The sequence below is a fragment of the Hipposideros armiger genome, unplaced genomic scaffold (genome assembly GCF_001890085.2).
Source record: "Hipposideros armiger isolate ML-2016 unplaced genomic scaffold, ASM189008v1 scaffold_90, whole genome shotgun sequence".
NCBI classification, from domain to species: Eukaryota; Metazoa; Chordata; class Mammalia; order Chiroptera; family Hipposideridae; genus Hipposideros; species Hipposideros armiger.
In genome coordinates, this window is record NW_017731440.1 from 173787 (window position 1) to 193958 (window position 20172).

Below are 20172 nucleotides of genomic sequence, written 5' to 3' on the forward strand. Positions count from 1 at the left end.
ATAACTGGAAGGAAGTTATGTCATCTCTACCTGCCAACAGTGTCTGAAACCCAGACCTTGCTTAGAAAAACACATTTTTTCGAGAAATGTTTGAATTTAGGCAATTTACATGTTTGTTGGTAGCCTTGAACATTTTTTTCATGATGTAGCTAAATAAAATCTGTACCATGGGTTTTTTTCTGTTAAAAAATCACAAGTGATTCAGCATAATAAAAGCTATATTTTTATAACTATTGTTTGGTAAGCTGCCAAAAATAATGGAAAGCTACAGTAAAAGTATATTTAACAACCTAACTGGGAAAAGCACTAAGTTTAGCATGTTAGAAAAGGAAGCATATAAGAATACTGAATGTTTAATTTCTCTTCAGAAAAATACATTAACAAATATTAAGACATCTCAAAAAAAATTCAAATAAAATAAAAAAGAGATTGCAGAGGACTTGTGAGGATATGTACATACAGAAAAGAAAAATGTCAGTCACATCTATTGCATTCTTTTTCTGATAGTGTTCTGTTGACTGCATTTTCACCAAACCTCTTAAACAGAAGATCAGTGTAATATAGTAGAGTAAAAAGTATTAGAATACAAGCAATCCCACTTCTGAATATATATCCAAAATAACTGAAAGCAGAATCTTGGAGATAGTTGCACACCCATGTTCATAGGCCTGTACTACAAGATTCTACTTATATGAGGTATCTGAAGTCATCAACTTTATAGAAACAAAAAGTAGAATGGTGGTTGCCAGGGGCTAGGGGAGAGAGGAATGGGTAGTTGATTTTTAATGGATAAAGAGTTTCAGTTTTGTATAATAAAAAGTTCTGGATATCTATTGCACAGCACTGTGAATATTAACACTACTGAACTGTACACTTAAAAATGGTCAAGATGATAAATTTTGTTATATGTTTTTTTTAACCACAATTTAAACAAAGAAATAAAAGTGTGGCAGAATATATATTTGTGTGTGTGTATATATATATATATTTGTATACATGTGTGATATATATATATCCTGAGAACCAATGATTTAAAAAATAAGATATCTCAGTAAAAGAATATAAATAACAGAAGAAAAACAGAACAAACCTTTTAATATACAGGCACGCATATCAAACCACCAAAGCACATACCCATCTTGATGTTATAGTTTTATCCACCATTTGTTGCCTGGGTTTCAAATCCAAATAAGCATGGGTAGTTGCTATAGTGACAATATGCCACTTTTGGAACCAGGAGCTTAGTACTACTGAGTGCTTATGAGCTTCATTAACGTCAGTACTTCCTCCCACACTGAATCATAGCTTAGACATTATACCTTCACAAAATGTGACTTTTATTCTACCCTTTAGAAGTTAATTTTGTTAGTTTATCAAAAATAGTTTATACTTTACCAAGTACTGTATATACATAAGTGTCATCAGAAATAATCTAACCCACCTAACATGCTAAGAATATACACTAAATAAATATTTAATTGATTAATATTAAAGATGTTAGCTTAATAAACAAAGCTGTATGACACCACTGGAATTTATTGTTTTATTATTGTAACTGGGCAAGACCATATCTTATTAAAAAATGTCTTAGCTCATTGTCCTTGATAGGATTCCTACCATTCTTCATTTAAAAGTGAAAGTAAAAAATTCAAAAACAACATTAAAAAGCTGAATTTTATTTTATAGCAGATATATTTTTATTTCCTCTAGAAATTATTCCTAATAATTAAAGACTAATTATTAATGATATCCAAAGAGAAGGTAGTTTGTTGCAAGTAAAATGCTAAGAATAAAAAAAAAAAACCTCAAATAAATCCGAGACTATTTCCAGATCATCAAAAGTCACAGAGACTGGGAACCCTTATACATTGTTTTTGGGAATGGAAAATGGTGCAGCCACTTCGGAAAAGTTTGGCAGTTTTTCAAAAAGTTATACATAGGACCACCATACAACAACATATCCCTTTCACTCCTAGGTATCTACCCAAGAGAAACAAAACACATGTCCACGAAAGACTTGCACATAAATGTTCATAGACATGTTAAGCATAATAGCTAAAAACCGGAAACCTAAAATGTCCATCAACTGGTGAATGGGTAAACCACAAAAAAATCCCCATAATGGAATACTATTCAATAAAAAAGGAATGGATTACTGACACATGCTACATCATGGATGAACCTCAAAAACATGCTAAGTGAAAGAAGTCAGACATGAGATCATATATTGTATGTTTTCATGTATATTAAATGTTCATAAAAGGCAATTGTATAGACAGAAAGTGCATTAGTAGTTGCCTTGGGGCAGGAGTGGGGATTAGCTGTAAATGGGCATGTGGAATCTTATAAAGGGATGAAAATGTTCTAAAGTTGACTTACAGTGATGGTAGCACCCTTTGGTAAAATTACTAAAAATCACTGACTTGTATACATGAAATGGGTGAATTTTAGGATATGCAAAATATATCTCAATAAAATCTTTTTTTTTTTTAAGTCACGAACATCAGATTTGCAGGGAACCTTGCCAAAACTCTCTATTTATATAGATTAAAAAAGTAAGGCCCCAAATGATTACGCAGCTTGTTTAAAGGTCACCCAGCTAGGTCATGGAAAAGCAAAAAAGAAAAAGATCAAAATCTAGCCTTACCCTCCCACCCAGTCCAATGTTACAATCTACTAAAAAATGCTCAAAGAATTTTTTTAAATTATAATAATTACATAGAACTCTTTGAGAGGTGTTCCAAAAGAGGTGTTCTCAAAATTTGAGAAACAAAAATGATCAGAACATACCAAAAATCTGAGTACATGATATTCAGAGAAAAAGACAGAAAAACTCATTTTTCACAGTTTGAAGCCATATTACTTTCAAAGTTGGTAAGAAAACGAACCAAGCATTTTTTTTTCCTGCAGGTTCTGTATTTTGAGGTAAATAAATGTAGCCAGTTTATGAAAGAAAGCTCCTACTCTACAGAACAATGCAAATTATTAAATGTAGGTGGAATAAAATTAGAAATTATAATTTTGCAACCCCTAATAAAATTATGATTCGAGCAAGAATTATAAAATATTGTTAAGGCAATTACGTGAATGGCTGATGGGGAGTTGGACATTTGTAGAAAACTACAATAGGACCTCACAGATTACTCTGTCTTAAGGAGAAAAAACAAAACACAGAACTTTATACCAGGAAGATCAAGATGTCACCAAGCTAGTCAAGCCTTTAGCATTGAGTTCAGGTTTATTAGAAATGCAAGGAATAGAGGAGTAAGCTAAACATCAAAAGCAAGCAGTCAAACTGGATTAAGAAACTGTGGTACATTTATACAATGGAGTATTACTCCGCTATAAAGAAGAATAAAATCTTACCATTTGCAACACTGACGGACCTAGAGACTATTCTGTTAAGTGAAATAAGTCAGTCGGAAAAAGACAAATACCATTTGATCTCACTTATATGTGGACTCTAAAAAACTGAATGAACGAGCAAAGTAAACAGAGATGGATGGTCTCAGATATAGAGGAACAACTGATGATTGATAGTTGGGGGGGGGGGTGAGGGAAAAGGGGAAGGGATTAGACAGCATAAATAGTTAGCTATAATATTGCCACAGGGATATGAAAGACAGTTCGAGGGATATAATTAATAATGTTGTAAATATTTTGTAGGGTGTCAAACAGTCACGTCTTGTTAGGTAGACCGCATCATGGATGGGGTAGAGGCTTGATCTCTGCACTGTACACCTGAAGCTGATGTTGTATAATATTGTATGTCAACTATAAGTAAATATATATATATATATATATATATATATATATATATATGGTCATGGGGCGTGGAATATAGTGAGGGAGTGGAGTCAAGGGAATTGTAATAGATATGGGGGGAAGTGGGGCAGCGGATTGGGGGAGGGAGGTTGTCACTTCGAGGGGTAAAAAGTATAACTATTGCACTGTGTTGTACAGCTGAAACTAATTCTAAAAAATGTGTATTTCACAATAAAAAAATAGTAAAAATTTTTTAAAAATTAAAAAAACAAGGTTTTGAAAACCTATAAAAAAAAAGAAAGAAAATATCTATGATAGTCTTTAATTCCGGAATCAAAAGAATGAATAAATTAAACATTAATGTTTACAGGTTAAAAAAAAAATTTAAGCAGTCAAGCAATTACAAAAGGTGAGATGTTCTACAGGATCATAAACCTGGTCTCTTTAGCTAATCAGAGAAAAAAAAAGGGGGGGAGGGAGTGACTATTTTAGATTGAGACTTTAAATACATAACCAAAAACAAGTGTGGTCTTTAATTGGCTCCCGTTTTGGACAAAACAGCTATAAAGGGCATTTGGGAGATAACTGGATAAATTTGAAGATGGAATATTAGATAACATTAATAAATTATTATTTATTTTAAATGTGATATTTTTGTTAAATATGCTTTTATAAAGATGCATACTGAAGTATGTAAAAGTGCAAGATCTAGGTGTCTATGGTTCACGTCAAAATACCTCAGAGCTTAGATATAAGAAATTAAAATCCGAGTCTTAACTTCCTAATTCACTGCTGTTTCCGTAAATGCTCATTCATTAATACGATATAATTACATGAAAGAATTCTTGCGGAGGTTCAGGGAAGTGACCTATGACTGATAGCTTTTTTTTTTTACAAGTACTGAGCTGAATTCAGAAATAAAAATACAATATTGTTGACAACGTGGTACGCGCAAGGCACCGAAAGGCATCAAAGCAGCATGAACAGAGAACTTTGACTCAAAGAGCCAAAAATATCTAGAGCAGCTTCTTGGTGTTTACCACACGAGAACAAGGCTGTTCCAAGATCATAGTTAGGGCTGTGAAGCGTCAGCCTCACTAAAGCATCCTCAATTATTACATAAAATCATAATCCTTTCTGACTTCACCGCCCCTTACAACCAGTTAACTACTTCCCAAGCTGTGATGAAGGGATACTGTTTCGAAAATCCCTCTCTCAAGCTAAAACAAAAACAAAACAACGCCTTTATCGTAACCACCAGCTTCATTTCTCGAGGGCGTATAAATCTCAGGATCGGGAACTGAGAGCCACCTTCTTCAAACCCTGGAGAGGAGGCTGATAAATCGACCAGCCGATCTAACTCACGCGCCTTTTTCCCCTCTCCCTCTAAATCCAAGGGGTGGCGCTGTCCTCACGCCTTCCCAACACAGCAGGTGTGCGCGGAGGTCTGTTAGCACAGTCAGACCCCGGCAGAAGGTGGACTTCGGCCTCGGACCCGCGTCTCCGCCGCCCGCCGCGCGCTTCTCCTTTGCCAGCACAGCCCGTCCGCGTTCGCACGTGAGTGCGCCCGCTCCCGCTCCTTAGTGGCTGCCTCTCAGAAACGCTTAACAATACGCTGGGCAGGCGGGACGGCTGAAAAGACCCTGCATGCTGGCACTGTGGCTCTGAGTCTTCGGTACAACCATTGAGAAAAGACTAAAGAGAAGCATCACGACCCCTCACACTAACCCGAGTTCCGCGACGTCCACGTCTGAGCGCCCAAACTAACCGACTTAGGGACTTGATGGCACTCAGCAGCCACTGTGAGACGAGAAAGGGCGCCCAAAGCTGATCGCACTTTCCGCGCTTCCCGCCCCACCCGGGCTGCCTGCGTGCGTCAGGGGTCACGTGCCGCGTCTCCCCGCTCTACCGGCTACCCGACGCTTCCCTCTTCCGGAAGTCGCTCCCATCCGCGCCGGGCTCCTCCCACCCCCAGCGACGTCAAACTTAGCTCCTACCATTGCTCTGCCTTTGCCTTCCGACGCGGGGAGGGCTGTCGTTTCCTAACAATAAATCCTGCCGCTTCCGGGACCTTAAACAGTACAGGCGACGGCTTTGAAGTTACTGAGTTTGCGGGCCTTGGATGTGCGTGAGTAGAGTTTGAGAGACTAGAGGCTGGCTATCTGGAGGCCACCCCCGCAGGGGCCTTTCCCCCTATCCGCAACTTGTGCTGCACTTGGTTCCGCCGAGACCCACGACGGTTCCGCCCCCTTCTTCCTTGTCATTGATGTTGTTGTTCTTGTCAGTGCCGCAGCCGCGACCGCCGGGAGCTCGAACCCGAGCCGGGGCCGCCCGGGCGGCGCGGTGGCGGCGGCAGCGGCTGCGACGGCTGCGGGGGCTGCTCCGGGGACTGCGGGGGCGGCCGGCGGCCGGCAGCCGGCGGGCGCCGCGTCGCTGCCCAGCGAGCTGATCGTGCACATCTTCTCCTTCTTACCGGCACCCGACCGGCTGCGGGCGTCGGCCTCCTGCTCGCACTGGCGCGAGTGCCTCTTCTACCCGGCACTCTGGCCCCAGCTCCGCATCTGCCTCCGGATCTCACCCGCGGAGCAGCCTCGGCTCGAATTTCTCATGCGCAAGTGCGGCTGGTTCGTGCGAGAGCTGCGCGTTGAGTTCGCCGCGGAGAATTACCTGAACGGAGGAGGCGGCCCGGGAGACCGAGGCGGCGCGGATACCGGCACTGGCGGGGAAGAGGTCGAGGCCCTGCAACTCTCAACTCGTTGGCTGGAAGTGCTGCGCACCTACTTGGAGCTGGTACTGTGCGTGCTGGTCAGCATCCGAAACAACAGGTAGGCTCCTCTTGGTCCTTCCATCCACTCTCCTTTTCCCCCTCCCCCTCTCCCGGGGTTCAGAGTCGCCTCCTTCCTCTCACCCCGAAATAGATTCAGTGCGGATACGCCCGGCCGGCTTCAGCGTTGCTTGCTTGAGTGACTGGGGGAGTCAGTTCTAAGCCGGCGATTTCCTGGAGGCGGGAGGGCATAACGGGACTCATCGAAATATTTAAAAAACAGCGATGTACTTGACGTTTATCAGACCTTACTCCTGGCGCCTTCCAGGCACTCTCATTCATCCTCTCGGTGGCGGTGCGATGGAGCTGACAGGCGCCGTCATTCTTCATTTTACAAATGGGAGAGCTGACGCTCGGGCGATGAGACCTTGTGAGGCTTGGGAGAAACAAAACATAATTTCGGTTTTTCTGACTCTGAAACTGTTCGTTCAAAATAGATAGTTCGTGGTAGGTGAAGGAGTAGGTATGCCGCTGGTGTCTCATAGTTACAAGATCCTCCCTAAAAGAAACCCTGACAGCCATTTTCTTACCCGGAATAGTTTTGATTAACTGGGCCAGGCACAAACAGTAGGAGGAGTGCTTGTTAAACCTAGGGATTAGGAAGAGCCTGATCATCAGGGTTGGAAGTCCCAACCTCTTGCACCTCCAGAATCAACTTGTCCCCAGTGATTCACCTAAAAGTAGCACACACAATACAGCATGGTGGTTGGCTGTGTTGGGCGAACTGGCGGGTGTTTGCAAAGGATAACAAACTGTCCTGGTTTTGCATCAGGACTTTACTGTAATTCTGGGACTAACTTCCTTCTATGTTCTGACCCAGTATCCTAATCAGTATTTCCTTTTATTTCTCTATTGCTGTCTCCAACAGCCTATTAATTTTTATTTTCTGTATCTGGATATTCTAACTAACCTTACAATTAAACTACGAGTTGGAAGAAAGTTCAAAAGGTCAAGAAGGAGCAATGTACATGGTATTAATATTGTCCAACAACCCAATAGTTCAGCAGTTTACAAGTACTTTGACATTCACTCTTATTTGACCCTGTGAGTTAGGCAGGATGGCTATTATCCCTATTTTATAGAAAGGAAACTGACACTTAGCAGTGTCAAGTGATGTGCACATTGTCATACAGCATTGTTTTTCTCAAAGAGCAGTGTCCTTACTTTTGCAGTAAATACAATATGTTGAATATCATGCATTATGTTGAACAGGGTTGAGAGACCATCCTGGTTTAATGCTAATAAAATTATATATATGTATGTGTGTGTGTGTGTATATATATATATATATTTTTTTTTTAATTATGTGCCTGAATCAAAAGGGCTGGAAATAAGCATATAGCTCCAAGTTGTATCTAGAGCATGGTTCCATCATTCCAGTGGCCTGTGTATTTCCCTTGCTTTTCACACCAAGTCATTCTATTCTCTTACTTCGATTTTATGTGGCAAGAGAGGCCTTTTGAGGCTGTAAATTGGTGTTGACCCAGGTTGGAGACTTCGTCAGAGTTGAATGTATGGCAACAGGGCCAACTGACCCAGAAATTGAAAAGATTCAATCACTTAGCACTTAACCACTGATGAGACAGACAGTGGGGGTGAATTCAGTGAGTACCAGTTAGATTTTTCTGTTCTGGGATCCAGTAGCACTTCTGAACAACCATCCAAAAAATGTGTGCCTTTGGTCTGAGTCAGAACAAGTCTTGCATAGGGCCTAGTTCCTTTTAAGTGTTTTAATAACTGGTTGATTGGTTGGTTGGTTGGTTGGTTGGATGGATGGATGGATGGATAATGTTATATAGGCAAAATAGTGGTATAGTACGTCTCACCTTTGTTGTTTAATTCTTCTCTCCCTCCCTTTTTCCCCCTTACACTTTCTTTTCTGCTTTGTTGAGGTATAATTAATAAAAGCAATACCCTCCACTTTTATTAGCATCCCAGACTACCTGTCTATAAGGCCACCCTATGCCTGTCCTTCTGGGTCAGCGATCACTTCTATACAAATACAACACATGATCATTCCTGATTTTAAGGTTTCCTTGTCATTTACTGTAAGGGTGGTGCTGTGTATTGTGCTGCTTTGGAAGCATATTCATTGTGTATGTATAAAATTAAAGTTAGTGTCATTACCTGTATTATTTCTACTAATGATATTTCAAAGGGTTTTTTTTTTAATGGTGTGTTTGGAAATAAGTTAATCTGACCATTGTTTTAGAAAATGTCTTGAGACATCCTAGTAATATTGGAAATATTAATGTGAGTGTTAAAAACATAAATAGAATTAGTTTTCTTTACATTTTAACAAATTTCATAATGTTTTAAAGTGAGTTGTTTATTTTGGTAACTCTGGTCAAGCCTATTCTTATTTCCTTCCATAATCTCTTAAACTATAGACTGAGGTTCAATGAAGACCCAAAACAACTTCATTTAGTGTTTTTTGGTTTTCTAAAAACATAAAATTTAAGAACTAATGAGAAAAATGAACAGTTAACATTGTTCTTTACATTTCCAAGCTAAATTTACAGGGGTTTCATTTTATGATTTCTGCCATCTTATAAGTAGAAAAAAGGGGTATGAAACCTACCAGGTCACAAGCTTTATGTTTGCAGGCTTTGTGCTGATTTCCTTTATATATATATAATTCATACAATGCAGACTCTTATTTTGTTGTGTTCCAGTTATTTTCGTATTCCTCAGGAAAAGAACTGAAACTAGAACCTAGAATTATGGGAAATTTTCAAGACCGTCCTGAGAGGATAGTAGGCATTTCGTTTTGCTTGATTTCTGGGTTTCATATGTACATGTACTCTCAGTGACTATAGCCACCTTACTGATATCTTAGGCGTTAGCAACAGCTGATGAGAATCACAGAGGCTCAAAAATGCTTCTCAGTCCTCCAGTTTTCAGAGCTCCCTTCTTTACAGAATGGTAGAATACCTGCCTTCTTGAAACAGTAAGAAGAGAAGCACAGTATGTACTCATTCAACTGTATTATAGGTTAAGTAGGCTGAATTTCTTCTGCAATTGTCCTACAAGAAATTGTACCTAGAAGTTCAAAACAACAAATTTAGATACACATCTTTAGGATTTAATCTGGTTGTCAAGTTGAGTACTGCCTACTGAAATACTGTATTTTAGACTCCTTAGGAAAAATGAGAGTTCATGGACAACAAGATTTGTAATAACAGCTAATAGACGCAATCGTTAAAAATAGTTGTTCTTAAACAGTAGGCATAGGTACATTGTCATCGTCTGGTTTATGCTTTTCTGGACTATATAAATACTTTACATAAGCTTTTTGGGGATGAAATGCTGGATTGGGGGCAGTACTTTTTTAAAAAGATAAATACTGCAACAGGTGAGAGATTTGTATGACATTGACTTTCTTTTTAAAATTCTGGGTTACAGCTCTAACTAGATGTATGTAGATTGACCATTTCGTGACTGCCAGCTTATATACCGTCTTCGTAGTAGAAGGTCTTTAATAATTCTTAGATTTGGTCTTGGTGATTTGACATGGGCAGGAAAGGGGAGCCTTACCTTTGTATTGTTTTCTCAACATCTGTGTACCAAGACCCAATAACTGATAAGGCCATTTAAAATTATATCTTAAAATCAGTTAAAAATCTTGGGATATTTCCCATTTCTATCTAAACTGGTAGGAAATGCCTTGAAGGTGTTACCACTGACAACCCTCAGCTTTATTTTTCTTGAATATTTTCCCCCATCATAGTTTAATATATACATGTAATAATAGTTTACTTTTTAGAGTTTACATTTTTTTTTTAAATTAGGGAATTGGGGAAGGGAACAGTGTTGGGGAATTGGGAAAGGGGAACATTGTGCTTTTCCAGGACCCATCAACTCCAAGTCAAGTTGTTGTCCTTCAATCTTATGCAGCTACCATCCCATGCAGGTTGTCGAACCGGCAACCTTGTTGTTAAGAGCACGCACTCTCACCAGGCTGAGCCATCTGGCCGCCCTTTGGCAGCTCAGCCGCAACTCAGCTTGGGCTCAGCTCACTGGCCCATATGGGAATCGAACCAGCAACCCTGTTGCTCAGAACTCGCGCTCTAATCAACTGAGCCACCTGACTGGCCCTCTAACTTTTATTATTTGCTTAATGAAGCTCATTTACAGAATAAATATATTAATATATATAGGACCCCTGACCAGTCTACACTACCAAGAGGTGGTTGTCCATAGAGAAGTGAGGTGAGACATTGCGTACTCAACAGACTCCTTACCTTAAAATTGACAAATTAAAGTGGTTCCATAGGGTTACCTTCAAGGTCTTTGAGAAGGGATCAGCCTCTAACCTGCTAAAGAAACTAACCTCCTGGGGGGGTTGCTGAGAGGAATTAGGGCTCTCTCTAGCCCACAGATACATTCTTAGAATGATTGAAAACTGATAGATGGAGGACAGGAAGTAAAACTCAACAAAAGAATGTCAGAGTAAAATATTTTTCTGTTTTGTTTTGGTTTTTTTTAGATTTTTTTGGGGGGGCGGGGATTGGGGGCATGGGAAAAGTGCTGGGGAATTGGGGGAAGGGGAACAGACAAGTTGCTGTCCTTTTGTTCTTCAGTCTAGTTGTGGAGGACGTTGCTTCACTGGCCCAAGTTGGCACCATCATTGCGCTCTTCCTGGACGAGGCAGATCAGTCGCCGGCTTCTGGACGGCCGCTCACTGCAGCTGCTGGCCGCTCACGCTGGCTGCTGGCTACATACGGTAGCCCATGGCAACCCACTGCCACAGGGGCTGCAGCCTACGCCGTCGCCGGCGACTCATGGCAGCCCAGCTCCAGGTTGAGCTGTTGTTCAGCATCTTAGCTGTAGAGGGCAGTGTCACTGGCCCTCATATGTGGGATCTGAACCGGGGCCCTCTGGCGTCCCAAGCCAGTTCTTAACCATTGTGCCACTCGGCCGGTAGCAGCTTTTGAGTGAAGCGATTAAATTATTTCCATTTTAATGTGTTAGTTCTGAAGCTGCTTTGGAAGAGTTCACCCAACTTGATCAATTTATGTACGACCTAAGATTATAGTTATAAAAAAAATCTATTTTTTTTCCTCTAAATATTGAGAGCCTACTACTGTGCCAAGCAGTGAAGACAACTTCATGTTCCCATGGAGTCAACATTCTAGAGGGGAAACGCAGACAGAAACAAGTAAACAAACGAAAGAAACTATATTTAGGTTGTGAAAATAAAAGAAAATCTGAAAATAAAAGAGGGCTATGTAATACTGACTAGGTGGCAATGTTAGAGTGGAAAGGGAAAATCTTCAGAAAAAGACACTTGAACTGCAACACGAATGACAAGAATTGCCCATCTGAAGACCTGAGTAACTAGCATTCCTTACAGGAAAAAATGGTAAGCCAAGTCATTAGGCCAGACAAAATTTTAGCTGTTGGAGCAATAAGAAAGAAAGTATGGCAGGATCATGTGAATGGGGATAAGAATGGTGTCCTGATGAGCTCTGAGATGTAGAGGGAGAAAGGAATGGGGTATGTGGGCTTAGGAAAGAAATTTAGAGTATTCTAAGAATAGAAGAAGTCTTTGAAAAACTTTTAAGGAGAAGAGTAATATGATCTAATTTGCATTTTAAGACAATCACTCTGGTTGCTGTGTAATGAATCAATTATAAGAGGGAGCAAGAGAGGTAGTAGGGAAGCTGTTGCGTTGATCTAGGCAAGAGATGATGAAGATAGTGGAGATGAAAAAAAGTGGATGGATTTGGGATATGTTTTGGAAGTTGAGCCAAGAGACCTTGCTGCTTGGATGTGGATAAAGAAAAGGAAGAATCAGATATTTGTCATCATTTCCCTGTTAGACTCACTCAGTTTTTTTGTCCTTAGTAGTGTTAAAATTATCTTTTAATAGCATGTTAAATAGCAATTTTAAACACATCAATCTTATTTTTAAAAATCTTTTCTGTGCAACCCCTGGAATTTGAAGATGATGGTAATTCTGCTATGATAACTAAGTAAATTTGTAAAGCAGATTCTAAAAAATCGCTTTTAGCTAATAAAGCTAGAAGGCATACTTTTATAAGCTGGAGAATTATTTCTGGTCTCTAAATCTGTGCTGTGCAATATGATTGCCACTAGCCACATATAGCTATTTAAATTTTAAGTAAAATTAAAGATTTAGCTAGTCATATAGCCACATTTCAAGTGCTCTGTAGCCGGATGTGGCTAGTGACCACCATATTGGACAGCATAGGCTACAGCATTTCCATCATGGCAGAAAGGTCTCTTGGAGACCATTTCTCTAAAGAGTTTGTGTTTGTTTGTTTGATTTTGCTGTGGTCATTCATTAGTATTTGTAAGAGGAAATATGTTATCAAAAAGTGTTATGTGGATGAAAACACACTTCATAGTGAACATGAACTAAAAAGAATAGAATTGACCTGAAAGAATTTCATGCAATAACGTAGATTATTTTAGCTTTTATCAGTTTAAAAAAGGAAAAGTTGCATTTTATGAGCTATTTTACAGCATTATAAAAGGTTTTAACCGTTTGGGGTTTTTTTAAAGATTTTATTGGGGAATTGGGGGAAGGGAACAGCCAAGTTGTCCTTCAATCTTAGTTGTGGAGGGCACAGCAAGCTCAGCTCCAAGTCCAGTCGTGCTGCTCAGCTCAAGGTGCCGTGTTCAGTTAGTTGCAGGTGGGCATAGCCACCATAGAACAGGCAGTCTTTTTGTTAGGAGCATGTGCTCTCAACAACTGAGCCATCCTGCCACCTGTTGGCAGTTCAGTGGCAGCTCAGCTTGGGCGCAGTGTCACTGGCTCATGTGGGAATCAAACCGGCCACCCTGTTGCTCAGAGCTTGCGCTCTTAAACTAACTCTTAACCAACTGAGCCGCTCGGCCGGCCCTGGACATTTTTATATATAACCACAATGCCGTTAATACACCTAACAAAGTTACAAATAATTCCTTAGTCACACACGATTTTTAGAAAAATAAGTCTTTTTAACACCTTTATTTCCACTCTAAGAGTCTAAACTCAATGCACACTTGAAATGTAACCACCATAACTTTTCATGTCATTGGTACACAATGCATATTTTAATAATTGAGTAAGCAAAGAGTAAGAAGAATCTGTAGGCTAAATTTCTAAGTAATAAGTACTTAATGATCTGATTTAGCTCTGGGTCTGGAACTGATGAATTTTTAATGTAGGATTAAAGAGGAATGCAATTAAGTTGAAATTCATTCTCTTCTGGCAATAGTATGGGTTTTGCATGTTTTAGAAAGATTGATTATCAAACAGTTTGACTTTGTGCTCTTTTACAACATAGTTTAGGATTTGCAAAGGGACTAGTAAGTAGATTGTATCCTATTAATATTACCATAGGAACGGAGCTAAATTAATTTGAAGAATTAACATGAGAAAAACTTTCTAACCAACTATGTTTTTGTTACATGCCTTTTGAGCAATTGCATGTTGTGGACATTAATGATGATTATTGAAGCTAAATTTTAGACTCATCAGGCTTTTTAGTGAAACTAAGGTTATTAATTTAGGAAAATGTGGCATACTATCAAGAAATGTTATTTTTATTTACTTAAATCTTTTATCACACTTATGATATACATTTCTTATTAAAGGTATCCTCAGTTTTGTGTTATAAGTGGAATCTCTATTTGGTTATTATTGGCATTTAAGCTTTTTTATCTTTATCCAGTTTTTAGTTTTCTCCTACTTTGCTGTAAAACTTTAATATTAGCAAAGTATGTATTTTGTATCTAAAATTAGCTAAAATCAAAAGATTTTTACAGTTTTTTCTCTCTTGATCATAAACTATACATTTGATCATAAAACTAAGGACGTTTCTCTAGATTTTAGTCAAAGAGTATTTCCTACTGAGAAGATATCTTCAGGGCAGTGCCCCACCCTTGAGCATTTAACATGTTGACTAAGTTAACTGGTTTGGGAAATATTTATATTATAATTAACATCTGTATAAAATTTAGAGCTTACGCAGTTCTTTCACATGTCATTTTTGTTATTTATTCAAACCTAAACCTTTTAAGGTAGGTATTATTATTACTGATAAAATATTGAGTCTCAAGGACATTAAAAGACTTTTCCATGGTCATTAAAATATTGAGATCTGAACTAATTGTTAAACCCTAGTCCTCATTCTGTAAAGCTTATGCTGTTACTTCAGTATCACATTGCTTTATATTGTATGTAAAAAGCAATCTGAAAGTATTTAATTGGACTCTAAGTGAGTTATAAGGTAGAAATTTTTCTAGAATATCCCTTCTGCATATTTTTATTTTTAATATTTGTATTTTTGTATATTAATTATTTAGACAATCATTTTAAATTATTTTTCCTATAGGAACCTCCAGAAGTTTAGCCTCTTTGGAGACATAAGCATTCTACAACAGCAAGGAAATTTGTCAAATACATACCTCAGCAAGGTGGACCCTGATGGCAAAAAAATTAAGCAGTAAGTTATATAGTTAGTGGAAAAGGGCTTATATTAATAATAATTTTAGTTTTCTCTGAAGAATTGTAAGATACAGTCAGAAGACAAATGATTTTTTTTATAAAAAGAACTTATGTCCTGGAAATGTCTTAACTATGAAGTACAGGGATCAATATATGCCATTCTGTGTTATAAATATTTAAGAGAAATATAAAAGAATTTTCTGGGTAACTGCTTTTTAAACTGTTATTTCTCTACTTGCCTTTGCTATAACCTAAGTTGTATATCAGCAGTTTTTTCTACCATACTGGTGTAAATGCTGCTTTCCTTGGATGGAGAACATATTTCTATATGTTTAATACATCTATATATTTAATATGTCTGTAGGTTTACTGTATTTTATTCATATTTAAGTGTGAATTTAATGGGTATTTATGATAATAATACTTGTGGGTTGGATAGAAATTAACTGAGAGAAAATAAATCTTTACATGCATGCCATTTCATTGTCTGTTTACAAAAGGTGGTGTTAAAAGATTAGAGCTAAACGTTAACAGGATCGTTATGGCATGTTTTCCTTGCAGAATTCAGCAGCTGTTTGAAGAAATACTGAGTAATAGTAGGCAACTGAAATGGCTGTCCTGTGGGTTTATGCTGGAAATAGTAACCCCAACATCACTATCATCTCTCTCAAATTCTATCGCCAACACCATGGAGCACCTGAGTTTACTGGACAACAATATTCCTGGGAACAGCACCCTTATCACTGCAGTGGAGCTGGAGCGATTTGCGAATCTGCGCTCACTTGCCCTGGATTTCTGTGACTTTACAGCTGAGATGGCAAGAGTCTTAACTGATAGCAACCATGTGCCTTTGCAGCGACTGTCTCTCCTGGTCCACAATGTTTCCGTGATGCACAAGTCTCTGGACAACATGCCAAATGATGAGCATTGGAAAGCCTTGTCACGAAAGAGCACCAGCCTTCGGGTCTACATAATGGCTTTTGACATCAAGAGTGAAGATATGTTAAAGATTCTGAAACCCAGTATACCACTAGAGAGGATTCATTTTGACAGCTACATCACTTGTGTTTCGGGAGCTATTGTTGATCTCATATCCAGGCAGTATGACAAGTTCCTCACTCATTTTATATTAATGAATGATGTGATTGACACGTCTGGTTTTCCAGATCTTAGTGACAACAGAAACGAAGATCCATTGGTTTTATTAGCGTGGAGGTGCACAAAGCTCTGTCTTCTGGCCATTCACGGTAGGTGATTTTCACTATAATTTGATATTAATATTACGCCTAAAATGTATTATGCTAATAAAAAGATAGCACTGGCATTTATAATGTCAAGAAATCTTATAACAAATAGATATGCAGATTTTTATACTTTTTAAGGTCTATAAGATATACCTCTTACAAGTGGAAAGTCGTATTTCTAACCCAAGTGTTCTGCTCAGAGTTCCCCGTTACTTTTTCTTCCACTATATGATTGATGGCATTTCACAAAAATTTATCTAAGAAAACACACATATTAATTTACCTACAGTAGATCTATTTCCCCAATCACAGATCTCTCAAAAACATAACACAGAAAGAAGAGAACATATGACCTCTTTCACGTTTGCTGCCTCATATTCTAGATTCTAGGTGTCAACATATTAATTTGTATGACATTTTTTTAATGGTGGTTCCACTGATTGGGCATATGCTTATTTCTTACTCAGGGTTTTCATCTTTTTTTTCTTTTTTTTTTTTATTGGGGATTATTGGGAAACAGTGTGTTTTTCCAGGACCCATCAGCTCCAAGTCAAGTAGTTTCAATCTAGTTGTGGAGGGCACACCTCAGTGGCCCATGTGGGAATCGAACTGGCAACCTTGGTGTTATGAACACTGTGCCCTGCACTCTTAACCACCTGAGCTAACCCACTGTTCCTGGGGCCTTTTATCCTAAGGCGAACTATTCTCATTTGCAGAGAGAGTTGCTATTCTGACAAATTAGAAGAACATTTTACTTCCTTTGTTGGTACTTATAAGACATTTACAGGATACAAAATAGAAAGTCTTCATGACCATCGTAATCTTTATTAGCCATGTTTCATTATTTTGAAATTACTTTTTTACCCTGCACTTGTGTCTTGCTTTTCAAGTTTCACTTTCTGTCTTGATCAGCCAGCAGAGGTGGTAGCAAAGACTAGGCCAGTACTGAAGTTAAGAAGTAAAATGAGGATTTTGTAAGGATAAAGAAATGCCAGCTTATTCAAAAGTTAATTTAATCCAGTCTTTTTAAACCTTTTTTCTTCTTTTAAGAAATAAGATGTTAGATATAGCTAAAGCCCCTGCATCCATTCCCTTTATTCCTTCCCAGAGGTAATTATTATTCTGAAGTTAGTACATATCATTCCCATGACTGTTTTATACTTTACATATTTGCTACTGACAATTAACAATTTACCTTTAAAGTTTAAAATGTCACTTCATAACTCTGAACTATGAATGATTTTTCACTAATGAAAAAATACCAGTTTGCTATGTATTGTTAATGATATTAAATAAAAAATTTTCTTTACATCACTATCTAAAGCTATATATTATACTTTACACTAAAATTATACTTTAAATGTCTTTGATTTTACTAAATGCAGTGATATCAGAATAGGATATCCAGTTCACCAACCTACAGTGATGTTCTTGGAGACAAACTTCTAGGTTATCTTTGTTTTGTTTTTTCTGGCTAAACAGTCATACTTGCTTTTCCAGTCTCAATATATATTTAAAGGAAAAGAACCAAAGTGGTAATTGAGATAAAAATTTGTGGAAAAGACTTATCAAATAGACAAAACAGCAATACAAGTAAATGACAGTGCTTGTCTTTTGCTTATTTTCAAGGTTACACAGTGTGGGCACACAACCTCATTGCCATTGCTCGTCTTCGTGGCTCTGATCTAAAAGTACTTGAAGTCACCGAAGAAAGCATTGATTTTGACCAAGGTGAACTGGCCGACCAGGATGTGGATCCAGTGCATAACCTTATTGAGCAGGTATCCCTGGGCCTGGGTCAACCGTGGCATGCAGTCATGGACATCGAATCACTCAGTGTCTTCACTGAACCAAATCGTCACTTTTACAGAGAGATGCAAAGCTTCAGCGAAGACATTTAGCTTGTTTTTAAATGTACAATTCCTGTGGTTACATATGCAAGTAGGGTCCTATTATGTTTTTTTCAGTAGTGTGAATTAATCCCTTTGTGCTGTGTGTAATCAGTATTAGCTTCATAGGATTATATGTGTATATTCTACTTCTTGATCAAAGAACATAGTCGGGTATTGGTTTAGAAGTTCAAAGTGACGATGTATAGGGTTTTCACGGTTAATGGACTTGTTACTAAACCTTAAGAATATACAACTGAAGGCTGTCTGAGGTTGCTGGCTAACTTTATTTTTCACTGAGTTACTCTGCCTTTTTGATGTTTCTATCCTTTGTGTGTCAGAGTTCAGAACTCAGGAGCCAAAATATTTTTATACATACATAGATATATATCCATAGCCTGGTGGATTTGTATGCAATGCACTGCATTCACGCATTCTAATAGCATTTCATTAATTTTTCTTTGAAATGGAAGGGAGGATAATATTCCAAATGAGTTATCTTTAACAAAAGAGCCAAGACTTTAACCTTCATTACATATATAAAGTTGATATCACCAATTCCCATTCTGAATTTTGTATAGTACTAGGTTAGAATATTGCTTAACCCTTTTTTAAATGCATTTACATAAACATGAATATTCAAATTGTTGGATTTTTTTTTTTAATGCTATATCTGACATAATTTTATTCATCAATAACATTATACGTTCAAGTTAGCTTTTTAGCCCGGATTTCAAATAGTGAGGAAGAAAGAAACTATATCCCAGGGTAAAACCTCCTAAGAGGAAATCAAAACCCATAGTTGTAAACACATGCTTGCAAACAAACATTAGTCGTGAAATCCCTAGCAACAAGTCACTGGATTTTTCTCTGTCAGCGCGCGTGTCAGCTGCCAAAGAATAGACTTAACTGAAGAAGTGCCCACATGCTGGCAGGGGCCGGCCCACTCTGGCCAGCCGGATACTGCTAGATTGTAATATTTAAGGTCGAATTTCGACCTGTGGTACACAGCTGTGCTGTGGCTCAGTCAGCAACCTCAGAACTCTGAAAAACAAAACAAAAAAAAACAAAAAAAAAATCATGCACCTGTTTCACTGTGAATAGTGAATGTAAAGGAAGAAAGGAAGAACTGAAAGCTTGTTCTATCACAGGTATGAGCTGCTATGATACATGAAGAACATTCCATGAAGTATGTTTTAAAACCTTGTTATATCTGAGAGGCTTTAAAAGCCGACTTAACTGTTTCAGGGCAACCGCGGTACAGACGTGGTCTCTGTGAGACTTCCACCTGACCCCAGTTTTAAGTGGTACGAATGTTGTGCATTTAATGTTAAAGGACAGTCTGCAATAATAAAGTAAGTAGCCGACGTGGGTGCCCAGCAGTGCTGAGACCTGGCTGCTCTATTGTAAGCTTTGGAAACACAATTTATGCAACAGATGTCCAGATATGATTCTATTTATGGAAAAAGTTTATATGTGTTTTACAAATGGTTTTACCATCTTATATTAAAATGACCTTTTGACAGGTGTGCACTGTTTTGTCTCCAGTGAGCACATAACCATGCGGATTTTATATGTACATCAGTAGTGTGAATCCACTGGCACAGTGTGTGTAAATGCCAGATGTGGTGAGATTTTATCTTATAAATGTGATCAGATAAAATAACTCCTGACAGAAACTGTAAGGAAACCAGCTGAATGTTTGACCTGGTGACTGATGTTATATGGTTTATGTTAAATGTATATTCTTTTAATCAATGAATAAAGCATTAAAAAGTGATCATTGAAATATATTTTATTGTATATGAAGCATGAAAACTTTTAGTGTTAAATAAACTGCAATAATCCTTATATTGTGTATAATCATATGTTAGCTCCTATTGTAATCTGGCAGCAAAGCTTAAACTGGAGAATATATCATAAAAAGTCTTAGGTTGAATAGTTTGGAAATATTTATTTTTTTAACTCACTTTGGCAAAATACAAGCTT

The 20172-nt window shown here is 38.1% G+C and overlaps 1 protein-coding gene across 1 annotated transcript; it reads left to right on the forward strand.

The window, feature by feature from the left end:
* The first annotated feature begins 5785 nt into the window (after positions 1-5785).
* Positions 5786-19963, forward strand: FBXO33 (F-box protein 33). Its single transcript, XM_019644748.1, is given in 5 exon segments — positions 5786-6182; positions 6185-6590; positions 14938-15048; positions 15612-16297; positions 17924-19963. Coding segments are annotated over 5 exon segments (1626 nt in total). The 5' UTR covers positions 5786-6031; the 3' UTR covers positions 18196-19963.
* Positions 19964-20172: the final 209 nt, after the last annotated feature.